Genomic DNA, 13450 nt, shown 5'->3' with positions numbered 1-13450 from the left:
CGGAGCCCACGGCACACCAGCGCCCCCAACCCCAGACCACCCCCCCACTTCCCGCTGCTGCTCCTCCTCCTCCTCCAATCCCCTCCCCTCCCGTCGCTCCTCCCCCTTCCTCCCGGCGGCCATTGGCCCAATCCCCGCCGCCCCCTCGCGCCGCCGCTCAGCTGAGGAGACAATGGGCGATCAAAGGAGGGGAGGGGGAGGAGGAGGAGGAAGAGGATGGCGCTAGGCGAGGCTGGAGCCCGGGCGTGTGGCACTCTCTCTGCGCTCGATTAGTGAGCCTAGTGGGAGGCTCGGCCAGGCGAGGCAGCCGACGGAGGGACGCCCGAGCGGCGGCAGCGGGTGAGGGGAGTCGCCGCTGCTGCAGCTGCTGCCTCCTCCTCGCGCGCGCGGCGGCGGCGCCCCCCCCTCCCGCCCCCTACAACCCTCGTCGCCTTCTTCTCCCGCGCCTCGCGAGCAAAGTGTGCGAGAGTGAGTGCGAGTGCGAGTGAGCGAGAGCCCCGTTGCGCAGCTTGCTCTGCGCACAGGCACCACCACCAGCGGAGGAGGAGGAGGAGGGCGGCAGAGGCACCACCAACCACCAGCAGCAGCAGCACCACACGGGCATTGGGGGAGAGTGAGTGTGTGGGGAGGGGGGGGAGAGGAGCCAGACACGCGCACACTCACTCACACACACAGAGAGAGGAGGAAGAAGAAGAAGAAGAAGAGGAGGGGAAAGGAGGAGAGAGGCCACGGCAGACACTCAACTGAGACAAAAGTATCTCCAAACCAGCACCCAACTCCACCTTGGGAGGCGGGCGCCTCAGCATGGCTTCCGAGGAACTCTACGAGGTAACACAGACCCTTGTGCTTCCTCTCCCCCCCCACCCCACCCCCAACTCCACAACCCCCCACCCCGTGGCCCCCGCCTTCCTCACTCTCGGCCCCCCTCTATTTTAAGTGCTAACGCTTAAAAAAAAACACCCTTGCATTTCTTTCCTCTCTTTTTTTTTTCCTTGGCGGGGCCCTGTAGGCGCCCGCTCGCGCGCGCGCTCCCGCCGGCCCGCGTGCGCGTGTTTCCAAATTGCGAGCTTTTCGCCTCCCTGCCCTCCTCCCCCAGTTTCGCTAGAGAAGAGGACGGAAATATGACTGAAAGGAGGAGACGGCAAAGTCTTTGCCATTGGCTTGCGCTTTCTCTTCTCCTCTCTTCTTGCCCGCCTTACTCCACCTCTCCTCTCCCCACCGCCCGGCCCCACAACCCCTCTCCCAACTCCACAGCCGCCCCCTTGCCCTCTCCGGTCTCGCCACTCGGACTCCACGAGGGAGGGGGGAGGGGAAGGGGTGGTTGGGTGGGTGCTGCCGGGTGGGTTCCGGACGGTGGGTTGCGAGAGCTGACAGCCACGACTTGCTCAGAAGCTCCTTGTGCACCCAAAGTGAGGTGGCTGTGTGCCCTCCCCCTCCCCGTAGTGTGCAAAAATGCGTGCAAAAGCCATGCCCCCTCTAGGGCGGGCACGAGGAAGGGTTTCTTTCTTTCCTGGGGTCGTCTTTTGAAACTGCATTGACATCTTAGCCTTGCAGCAAGCCAGCTGAGTTGATGCACAGCATGAAACATTCAAAAACGATATGCCTCCACGTTGTTGTTTTTTTGCAGGAAGGCAAGTTTTTCTTTTAAAAAAAAGAATATGGTGGGGGGTAGGTTCAGAGCTGGTGCTAAAGAGACGTCATCCTTTTTGCACTACTGTGTTATCCTATGGTAAAAATTGGAGTCTTTAGCTTTGCCAGCGAAGGGGGCAACCGCTTTAACTTTGAATTTCAAGTTTTTACATCTCTAATGTATGTGGATGCACACTGGAAATCTTCTTCAATGCAACTTCCTGGTTTTGATATTTACGAAATGTTGTATTAGTGCTCTGCAACAATAATTATTTTGGAACCATTGGAACCCATTTGATAAATATCAGTTCACTGAAAAGACAATAGTTCTCTTGTCCTTTAGGCAAATACATATTTAGAGTGTGTGTTGGTATTTTTAGATTGCTACTGTTTATCTGAATCTGAATTTTTAAGGAAGAACTGAAATATACTGGAAAAAAGTATGAAACTTGGGTCTGCAATCCTAAACACAATAGTAGGGAGCAAGCCCTGCTGAACACATTGGAACTTTCTTCTGAGTAAACATGAATAGGATTGCGCAACTAAGTGCCTTGCCAGTGTACTAGGAGGAACTTCTTGTGAATGAGGGATAGATCCTATTCAGTCAATAGAAAAATAGCTATACACATGTTTGTTTTGAGTGAGTTCGATGAATAAAGTTTCTGAACCACTAAACCAATAATAGGAAGGTTTGGTATCTCATAGTTAATGGTTGTGAAGACTTCAACCATCTTCAGAGTTGAAGCCAAACTAAGCCTTGGATGAAATGTGGGAGAAAGAAAAAAACTTTATGACTGAGTTCACTAAATTAGCCTTACTCAAACCTGTAATTGAATGCTGTGGTGATCAAGGCAGATGACTTCATGGAGTGGTCGCCTGTGGATCAACAGTTAATATGGACCTCAACCATTAAGGTGGTAATCAGTGTATCATTCAGTCATGCTTATTATCTATGGAAACTGATGTCTCTTAGTCGCACTAACTAAATGAGTTGGAAAGGTGATTAGGACATTAAGGCATAAAAATATACCAGATGCTGGATGCATTTGGGACCTATCCAGGGCCTGGAATACTTCATTAACTGAAGTAAGTTGGCCAATCCCATGAGTAAGGTTGTTGATATGGAAACATTCTTTTCAAATATTTTGTCTTATTTTTTAGAGCACTATAGATCATGAATTGTGGTTCTTTTTACAAATAGACTCACTCTTGAAATATATTAACACAAATACATTGTTTAAAAATGTCAGAGTTGCTTGCTGATTGTTGTCCTTCATGCCAAGTTTCAGGTAGAAGACAGCTGAGTCTGGCTATGCCCATGAAGGGGTGAACAGATATCCCAGTTAAGTGGGATAGATGTCTTGGTCAGATACAGCTGTGATGCCGTCTGGTCCTGTATTGAATTCTGCAGTGATTTGTTGGGAATTGCTAATGTACGGTGCTAAATGAAAGGGGGAGGCCATGGTCTCTTTTTGGAGCATTGGGGTGTTTATCCTTCAGAGTTGGAATGCAGTGGCATTGAGTTTGGTCTAAATGATGAATATGATGTAAAGATTTAGAGCTGTCTTTGCCATGATATTTTTTGGAACTACAAACAAAAAAACTATCAAAGGGATATAAATTTTGATTACTGGACGTTTTAGAAATAAAAGAAACTCCTTGGAAATTCTATCTTTCCCATGAAATACTTTTGCTGTTTATGGTTGAAAAATATGGATTGTCAAGTTTTTTATATATATATATATATATATATATATATATATACTTATAGTTTTATAATTTTTATTTAGTGCTAAAGATAATATTTGAGAGAATTCTCTGCAACTCAAAGAAAAGCAACTTGACAAAACAACATTTTGTTTTTTTCCTGGAAAATAACTTGGAGAAGCAACAGGTCAAATGTACTATTCTGACTGGATATAGTTCTCTTGGATTCATCTAATAGTTCAAAGCAGGATACAGAAGACCAGTTGAAGTGGATCAAAGTTTAGGAGTCTTGTACATCACAGTCATTTATCTAAAAGCATTCCTGAAGTTATAAGTCAAACATTCATTCAAGGAGTTGGATAAAGTCATTGAATGTGACTTTCTTTCATCTTTTCACCTGAATTTATACACATGGAATTTCACTCTTTATTAATGGCATCACAGTATTCTCATATTAGGATATTCTATGCACATTTTTTACTTGAAACGTAAGCAAAATCTATAGGTTGTTTGAATTAAACATCTACCACTTATCTCTAGAAGCATGAGGAACAGACAACTTGCTTTGCTAACTTACCCAACACATGACCCAAGCAATACTTCTTTTGAGGATTATTTCTCTTACTTGGATTTTGGAATCAATAATTTCACCAAATTATCTCAGATGGTGAATCTTAAACATCTTTTTTATGAAGATAATGGGATTTTAAGTACAATGAACAGGTTTGTTTTTGGTTTGTTTGTTTTTTAGGATGGGCGCTCTATACACAATCATCTTAATATGTTTGTACTGTATCAGTTTCAAAATATCAAAATTTTGGCCCTCTATTAAGTAGGCATGATCCAGAACTGTATTCCCTTGATTTGACAATACTCACAATTTAAACAAAAATAAATCAAAATATTAAGCCCATTAATTATGTTGAGGCTTTTTCAGATTGGTGACAGGTAGTTGTTTTTGTTCTGCTTTTTGCATGTGTTGCAGTGGGGAAGAAAATGAGGACAACAGCAAATGAATAATACTCAAAGCCCATCTGTACCCATATGAAATTGCCTGATTAATGTGATTTTCAGAGGCCCTTCTTTGGGTGCCCATCTTTGAAGATGAGATGGTGGTAACTGGGGATAGGGCCTTCTTGGTGGTGGCACTACACTCTGGAATGTCCTCCCCAGATATGTTTGTCTACTTTTGTCTTCCCCTCTGGTTTTATTAGATGTGCAGTGGACAATTTGATTGCTTTAGCAGCTCTATTTTAAGTTCCTTTTGCTGTTTGATATTCTGAAAGTGTGTACTATACTTGTAACTTTGGTAAGTTTATTATGATTGTATTTGGATGTTGCATTGCAAATTTTCTTGAAATATTAAAACATGGGGGGAAAACACCTTAAATAAAAAATAGGCTACTAATTGCCTTGAACAACAAGTTAGCTAACTGGACAATCTGTAGTTGCTCTAATAAGTAACATCAATGACTGATGTTTCTTTATTCCTGACCTATACTGTCTTCTAGATTTGGGGCAGTTTGTATTCTGAAATGGTGTATACTAGATAACACACTATGTGTGTTAAAACATGTGCTTCAAATAGTGGCCATTAAATGACAGCCCAAGTAAAAAGTTTCAGCAGTTCCAAATTATGTTCAGATTTTGGTGATTGTCTAGGAAATGGGTGAACCAGACAGGCAGGCATGGCTAATTCTTCTCGTTGTGTCCTTGCTGTTCATATTTGACACATGTATGGAATAATTAGGATAATATCAACTGAACTGAGAATTATAATGGGAAGTAGGGTCTCAAGTACATAGGAAACAGGGAACTTCAAAATAGCATTGAGTTACTAGCAGTACGATGCTCAACTAAAATTTTATTTCAGCCTAGCTAGCTATATACAACATACAACATTGAAACAAACCAAACTGGACAAAAGCTGAGCTTTGTACATGTTGAAGATTCTTGAGGCTTCAAAGCTCCCTGTAATATGGAAGACGGTGAACTAGAATGATTATGAAAATGGCTTTAAATGTGAATGCGGAGAAGAGAAAAGCTGGCAGGAGCTAAAGTGGGACAGAGAGAGCTATAATGTAGTGGTCAATTTGCAGAATTGGCATTTCTAAAATACATCTCCAGTGTTTTGGGATGTGTGGTAGGTTTGCAGTAGGGAGCTTCAGCCAGTAGCAACTCCCTGATATATGTCCATTGTGAGCCCTGGAGACTCCCAGCTCTCCTTTACTTTTTATGTATCCTAGCATCAAAAACGTCAAGAGTGTTAACTGACCCTTAAGCATGGAGAATTTAGAAGGATATGGTTCCTGAGATGAAATGATGTGAGGAATGAAATAGAAAACTTCCCTGGTTGGTTCAGAGTCTCTATGTTTCTCAAACTTGGGTCCCCAGCTGTGGTTGGACTACAACTCCCATCATCCCTAGCTAGCAGGACCAGTGGTCAAGGATGATGGGAGTTGTAGTGCAACCACAGCTGGGGACCCAGGTTTGAGAAACACTGGTTGAGACCAAAGTTCATTGGGTCTAGCATTCTGTTGCCACAAGTGGCCAGCTAGATGCTTTGTTGGTGTTTGTTGGTAATGGCCATTCCCCCACTGTTGTTTAATCAGAGATACAAGGAGCTTGAACATGGAGGTCCTGCTTGGTTATCATGACTAACAAATGTTGATACAATTGCCTCTATGAATTTGTCCAGTTCTTTGTTAAAGTTACCTATACCTAACCTGTAAAAGCTACCCATTGATGATGAGTTCCAAGATTATAATCTGCTTGATTGTAGTATAGTATTTGGAATGGGTTGATGCTTTCTGAAGATGAATTTATTACACATATATCATATTTCTGTAAGAAATTGCATGTATCCAGCATATTTACCAAATACAGTAGCAGTGAATATATGTTGGTTTCACCATGGGTATACATGCTTGGGGATCTCTGGCTGCTGATTGTGTGAGTATGAATACATGTGGTTTCCAAGTCTTAATTGGAAATATTTATCATACTCTACAGAGTGATATAATTTAGCATGTTTATTTGTATTGAGTAAACAAAGCTGAAAGCTTTGAAACTGCAGAGCTTGCCTAATATTGTATTTGTACTTGGCTTCCATTCATTGTTACCAATGAACTTACGAAATGGAAAATTTTCTGTAGAAAAATTTCCATGAAGAATGCCCACCTGACATGCTTGGCCCTGAGAAGAGATTATAGCTCCTGATCAAGAGTTCTTTGAGTACAGAATTCAGAATCCCAGTTGTTCCTTTTTTAAAACAACAACAACTAAAGAGCTAAGTATCCTTGATGCAAACATGATGGGTTGGATCTGGGTTGCTATATTTTGAAGAGCAAAAAAGAGGATGCTGTGATTTTAAATACCCCTACTACAGAGGGAGTCTTTTAAAAGAGGCCCCATGGAACATGCGTGCTCTGTATCCATGGGGCTTCATTTAAAGGACTCACCCTATATATCTAGGCTATAGAAGCTGTGATATATTGCTATGGGGGGCAGGAGAAGAGAAGAGGAAAGCAAGTCTTCAACCACCAGTTATGTCTGTGTCTCATCCAGAAAGTATAGCCAGAGACATTTTGGCAAATTTACAAAATACACCCAGGCAGAAATTTTAACCCTGACAAAGAGGACGTGTTCTGGATAAAGAGGACACATGGCAACCCTAATTAGACTTAAGTCATGTTTAGAGTAGAGCTGTTGAAATCAGTGATGCTTGGGTTGGCCATGACTAACTTGTCCAATTGACTTCATTATGTTTACTTGGATCCAACCCATTGCATAGATATAGTAATGGTAAGTAGAGTGAGCTGTTGGTGGAAGGGTTGAAGGAAGAACACATTTCCTAGTTCATGCTTCTGAATGAGGGCAAAGTGAAATGTAATTGTGTGTTGTTTCTGTATATTATTTTGTTTAAAATGCTTAAATGTTTCAAATGCTTTGCATATTGTCCCACTGAGATATTGTGAAGTAGCAATATTAGGGGAGATAAGATGTAAATAAAGTTAGTGGCTTTTTTGAGAACATCATATGAGACCTAGCTTTAAACTAATTTGTCAGTATTATGAAAAATTATCTACTTTTAGTAAAAATGTGCATGAAATATGCAATATTAGTCTTGGTTATAAATACATCCTTGCTTTAGTTGGTTATGATGTTGCTCATATGCAGTTTTTTGATGCCTCATTATATTTAAACAGAACTACTCATTTGATGGCAAGTTCTTAAAGAAATGGGAGTGCCAGATCACCTCATCTGTCTCCTGAGAAATCTCTATGTGGGACAAGAAGCTACAGTTAGAACTGGATATGGAACAACTGATTGGTTCAAAATTGGGAAAGGAGTACGACAAGGCTGTATTTTGTCTCCCTGCTTATTTAACTTATATGCAGAATTCATCATGCGAAAGGCTGGGCTGGATGAATCCCTAGCCGGAATTAAGATTGCCGGAAGAAATATCAACAACCTCAGATATGCAGATGACACAACCTTGATGGCAGAAAGTGAGGAGGAATTAAAGAACCTTTTAATGAGGGTGAAAGAGGAGAGCGCAAAATATGGTCTGAAGCTCAACATCAAAAAAACGAAGATCATGGCCACTGGTCCCATCACCTCCTGGCAAATAGAAGGGGAAGAAATGGAGGTAGTGAGAGATTTTACTTTCTTGGGCTCAATGATCACTGCAGATGGTGACAGCAGCCACGAAATTAAAAGACGCCTGCTTCTTGGGAGAAGGGCAATGACAGGCCTAGACAGCATCTTGAGAAGTAGAGACATCACCTTGCCAACAAAGGTTCGTATAGTTAAAGCTATGGTTTTCCCAGTAGTGATGTATGGAAGTGAGAGCTGGACCATAAAGAAGGCTGATCGCCGAAGAATTGATGCTTTTGAATTATGGTGCTGGAGGAGACTCTTGAGAGTCCCATGGACTGCAAGAAGATCAAACCTCTCCATACTGAAGGAAATCAACCCTGAGTGCTCACTGGAAGGACAGATTGTGAAGCTGAGGCTCCAGTACTTTGGCCACCTCATGAGAAGAGAAGACTCCCTGGAGAAGACCCTGATGTTGGGAAAGATGGAGGGCACAAGGAGAAGGGGGCGACAGAGGACGAGATGGTTGGATAGTGTTTTCGAGGCTACCAGCATGAGTTTGACCAAACTGCGGGAGGCAGTAGAGGACAGAGGTGCCTGGCGTTCTCTGGTCCATGGGGTCACGAAGAGTCGGACACGACTAAACGACTAAACAACAACACTCATTTGATGCTGTATGGAAACTACTGCTAAGAACACTGGGTCTTCGCATATAGATGTTTACAGCCCTGTTTTCAAAGTCAAAACAGTGTTTAAAAGACTAGGTTGTAAAAGCTGAAGTGAGTAGTCATTGTCTTGCACTTGTGGAGTAGTTTGAGGATAAACTTTTTACTGAGGATTGTGCTTGAGCTATTTATTATATACTTATTTTCTCTTTAAGGAGTGAGCTGCTAGTTTTCCCTTTGTTCTCTTTTGTACTGACACTTCACTGCACAGATAAGTAAGTTCTCATGGCCACAATTCTCAATTCTGTTTGCACTATTTTTGCTAGGTGCTATTTCTAACCAGTGGTGTAGGCTTTCTGGAAAATTGTGAATTAGGATAATTTGCGTAAGAAAATGTTCAGTTTCCACCAGAAAATTTTCTAATGCTCTAGAAAGTGAACTAATTTAGCATGTTTATTTTGCTTGTATTTAGTAAACAAATCTTTAAAGAAAACCCTTTCCTAATATTCATTTGCAGATGGCATTCACTAATTGTTACTAATGAGCTTATGAAACAGAAAATTTTCCCTGGGGGAAAAACACTTGAGAAAGTTTTTACCCAACACTACTAATGCTTAAATTTGTGCAAAACAACATGAGGATATTCTGAAATCATTTAAAACTTGTTAGTATTTTTGATGTCTGCTAGTGAAGTAGACACAAGTTAGTGCAGTGTGTGGTAAGATTAACATGTAAGATTTCCCCACGGCATCACAAAATCGCTAGCATATTATTACAGTACCTATAATTTACCTTAAAGGAGTGGTGATGTGTCCACTTCCTTAAGAGGACCTCCATGGACCCAAATATGTTAAATAACTATTGTACAGTGGCAAATATCCCCTTTTGGGAAAAGGTGTTTGAGAAGGTGATATGGTCTAGTTTGAGGCCTGACCATGGCACTGAAACAATCTTGGTTGCCCTAGCTGAGGACATTTGTCAAGAGAGATGTGGGAGTATGACCCTGCTCATTCTGTGTGATCTTTCAGCGACTTTTGATAGTGTTGACCATGGTATCTTTTTGGAGCATCTCAGGGAAGTTGGGGGCACGGTGCTTCAGTAGTTCTGATCTTACCTCCACAGCCTTTTCCAGAAACAAGTTGTAGGAGGCTGCTGTTTGCTACCATAGGAGCTATTCTGTGAGGTTCAATGGAGTTGCATCTTCTTCCCCATGCTATTTCAGATCCATATGGCAGTCACTGGGCGCTGTCATCAGGACATTTGGAGTGAGGTGCTAATTTGCAGATAATGCCCAGCTTTATCTCTCAATTCCACCTGAGTTGGGAGAGGCAGTTGAGGGGTTAGACCTGCACTTGGAGGTGGTGATGTGCTGGATGTGGGCCAATAAATTAAAGCTGAATCTTGAAAAGACAGAGGGGTGTTATTTGTCTCAAGTTGGGGAGATGGCCTGTTGTGGAAGTGGTTGCACTCCTCTGGAGGATATTGTAGGTATTCCTGGATTCAGCACTGTCCCTGGACTCAGGTGGCCTCCGTAGACAACAGTGTCTTTCTTTCAGCTCCAGCTGGTTCACCCAGTGGACGGAAATGATTTGTAGTAATAGTACTGGGTGTTGTGAACTAGTGCCTGGAATCCGTAATGGACCGAAAGGGACATACTCAGCCTTCAGTCCCTATCTTGGAAATGAGTTGAGAATCTGACCTCATGGCTACCACATCTAGTCTATCTCTTGCACCTTCATGGTTCCCACTACTACCACTTTGTTTGAGAACTCTTTGTGAGGGAAGATACTGGTAACTTGAAAACCTGCCATAATTTTGTGCCTTTTCTGTTGGTCCTTATAGAGGTATAGCCTCTATAACTGATTTTGGTTCCCCCTCCCTCCATGGAGCAACACGGCAAGATTTTTTTTTCCCCCAATCTAGACAAGACAGAGATTCTACAAGCATCCACTAATAGTTCCACTAGAACCATCAATGGATGGTTGATGTGTTAGTATTCAACCTCTGCTGGATGGGATTGCACTTGTCATACAGGACGAGGTTCACAGCATGGTGGTGCTTTTTAAAATATAGTATTTATTTATTTTATTATCCATAAATAAATAAATAAATAAATATACAACCCCTAATCAGAGGATCACAGGGTTTGCAGTATAAAAATAATTTGGTTGTGGATAACTGGGTGTCATCAGTAGCCCTAAGCACCTTTTATTAACTAGTTTGTGTGCTGAGGCTCTAATTTTATTTTTATTTTTTAAGTGTTGTTCTGTCTCGACATAGTTATCTACACTTTGGTTATCTCAGAATTAAACTACTCTTAATTAGTTATAATTGGGACTGCCTTTGTGACAACCATTTGGGAAGTTCATCTGATTCAAAGTGCTGCAGGTGGGTTATATTTGGTGGCAGTGTAGAATTTATCACATGCTATCTGTTACTACTGTTTGGTAACGGCTTTTGCCTGTAAAGTCTACTGATGTATCTTCAAGACTTTCTGCTCTTCCATATTGTTAAAATAAGAATAGCCATATCTGAAGATCTTCCATTAGAACTCCTGTTTTAGTTTTGGCCCAGACTTCAGCGAATGCTTTCCCCAGGCACACCTGGCAAGGGTCTGTGCAGCCGACCTTTAGGTATGTATCAAAAACACCCAGGCCTTTGGAGCTTTGGGATGCCCTTGGTTTTTTAGCTTGGAGATGGAATATGTAGGATTATTAATTATTTGATAGGCGCTCTGTTCTTTTGCTTTTAGTTTGCTTGCATTTTTTGCTATCTCGTTGTTAATGAGACTGCAAGCTGCATTGGAAGTGTGCAAGTAATCAAACAAAGAAGGAAAGATGAATAATTGGGGTGATTTCTTTTGGGTAGCTTAATATAGTGATGGGGAAACCTTTAGCTTTCCATATGGTATATGGATTACAGCCACTGGCCTTGCTGCCTATGCTGATAGAATTAGAGTCCAGCATCGCTTGGGGAGTTCCAGATTCGCTTTTGCTGGTTTACCCATTCCGGAATCTTAGAAGTCTAGAAGGTAAAGGTACCCCTGACTGTTAGATCCAGTCACGGACGACTCTGGGGTTGCGCGCTCATCTCGCTCTATAGGCCGAGGGAGCTGGTGTTTGTCCACAGACAGCTTCCGGGTCATGTGGCCAGCATGACTAAGCCACCTCTGGTGAACTGGAGCAGCGCACGGAAACGCCATTTACCTTCCCGCCGGAGCGGTACCTATTTATCTACTTGCACTTTGACGTGCTTTCGAACTGCTAGGTGGGCAGGAATTGGGACCAAACAATGGTAGCTCAACACGTCACGGGGATTCAAACCGCTGACCTTCTGATCGGCAAGCCCTAAGGCTCTGTGGTTTAGACCACAGTGCCACCCGCATCCCTTTAAGCAGTCTAGAACTGTAGCACAATTCCCCTGTAGAGGTTGAGGTTTAGGGAGTTCACAGATGTTGCCTCAGGCAAGTATTACATTATTGCAATTTGTTGATTGCAAACAGGCTTCTGTCCTCACTTTAGATGACTGCAGAGTCTTAACTACATATAAGTCGTCAATAATTATTAGTTAGCTTGTTACTGTGTGGATGACCGTAGTACACTTGGTACTTGGGATTGTAGCAGATTTCAGGCTGTGGTACACATTTGCAATACATTATGATCACATCTAGCACATGATTAACTCAAGTGATAGCAACGCCTCACTGTTGAAATGGCACGATTTAATTGCATGCAAGGCAGAGAGCTTGAAAGCTCCTTTTGCACCATGTTTCCCTGGTGTGAAAAGCTCTCCATTGTGCTTACCAGGCTCTGTGATGCTTTTGTGAGATCTTGTGGCAACGTAGATGGCCCTATGAAATCTCACAATAGCATCCCAGAGCCTAGTGAGAAATGCAGAGAGAGCTTTAAACAGGTTTCCTCAACCTTGGCCCTCCAGATGTTTTTGGCCTACAACGCCCATGATCCCTAGCTAGCAGCACCAGTGGTCAGGGGTGATGGGAATTGTAGTCTCAAAACATATGGAGGGCCAAGGTTGATTGAAGAAGCCTGGCTTAACAACTCTCCACCTTGCTTGCTGCAGGGTACTAAGGATGATCGCGTGGGGGCAGTTTGAGTATATGTGTTTTTGTATATATGCTCCTTCCATGGAATACAATCCATGCAGAAGATAACATCATACAGTACGTTAATATCATACTATCATGTTTGCCATAGAGATTTCCTTGCTTACAAGCGTCCTCTCCTTCCTAGACAAGTTCATATAACAAAGGGGTTTAAAGTGGGAGCCCAGTTACTACAGTTTCTAGCTGCTGGACTGACTGAAGATATAAGCCCAGCAGTAAGTTCTGAGTCCGGGAAAACATTCCAACCATTTTGCACACAGGAATCAGCCGTTGTTTCATTTTCCAACTAAAAATTTCTGCAAACTTTGAGTACCCCATATATTGAAGTCCATATCATGTTTGTGGATATTCTTATTCCGCTGCCCCATTGACAGCAGACTTGGTCACTTGATTCCTATACCCCACCCTCTTTCTCTATCTGTGTGTATTATATTATATAGCACATATCATTGTGTGGCGAATGAAACATTTTGGGATGTTCCCCCAAAGTAGTATCTTCTTAGCTACAGCAATTCCATTTCGCCCTCTTTATTAAAATAAAAAATAACTTACGCTTGCCTGCATGGTTGGTACGCTCCTCATATAATTTCATAGATCCTAAAAGCAATCACAGAATTGTAGAGTTGGAAGAGACCACGGGGGTCATCTAGTCCGACCCCCTAGAGTGCAGGAACCTTTTGCCCAATGTGGGGCTTGAACCCATGAGCCTAGTTATGCAAAGGATCTC

At 42.5% G+C, this 13450-nt stretch overlaps 1 protein-coding gene across 2 annotated transcripts in view; it reads left to right on the top strand.

Annotated features, from left to right (window-relative positions):
- Positions 1-194: 194 nt before the first annotated feature.
- CDYL (chromodomain Y like) overlaps positions 195-13450 on the top strand; it is a 97307-nt gene continuing 84051 nt past the window's right edge. The window contains exon 1 of one of the 2 annotated variants that reach the window (XM_081918247.1): positions 195-828. In XM_081918247.1, coding sequence (XP_081774373.1) covers positions 805-828 — 24 coding nt within the window. In that variant the 5' untranslated portion in view covers positions 195-804. The remainder of the gene's footprint in view (positions 829-13450) is intronic. The other variant, XM_081918248.1, reaches the window with a different exon arrangement.

This window comes from Podarcis melisellensis (assembly GCF_964234715.1).
Source record: "Podarcis melisellensis genome assembly, chromosome: 7".
NCBI classification, from domain to species: Eukaryota; Metazoa; Chordata; class Lepidosauria; order Squamata; family Lacertidae; genus Podarcis; species Podarcis melisellensis.
This window is presented reverse-complemented; position numbering and strand designations above follow the sequence as displayed.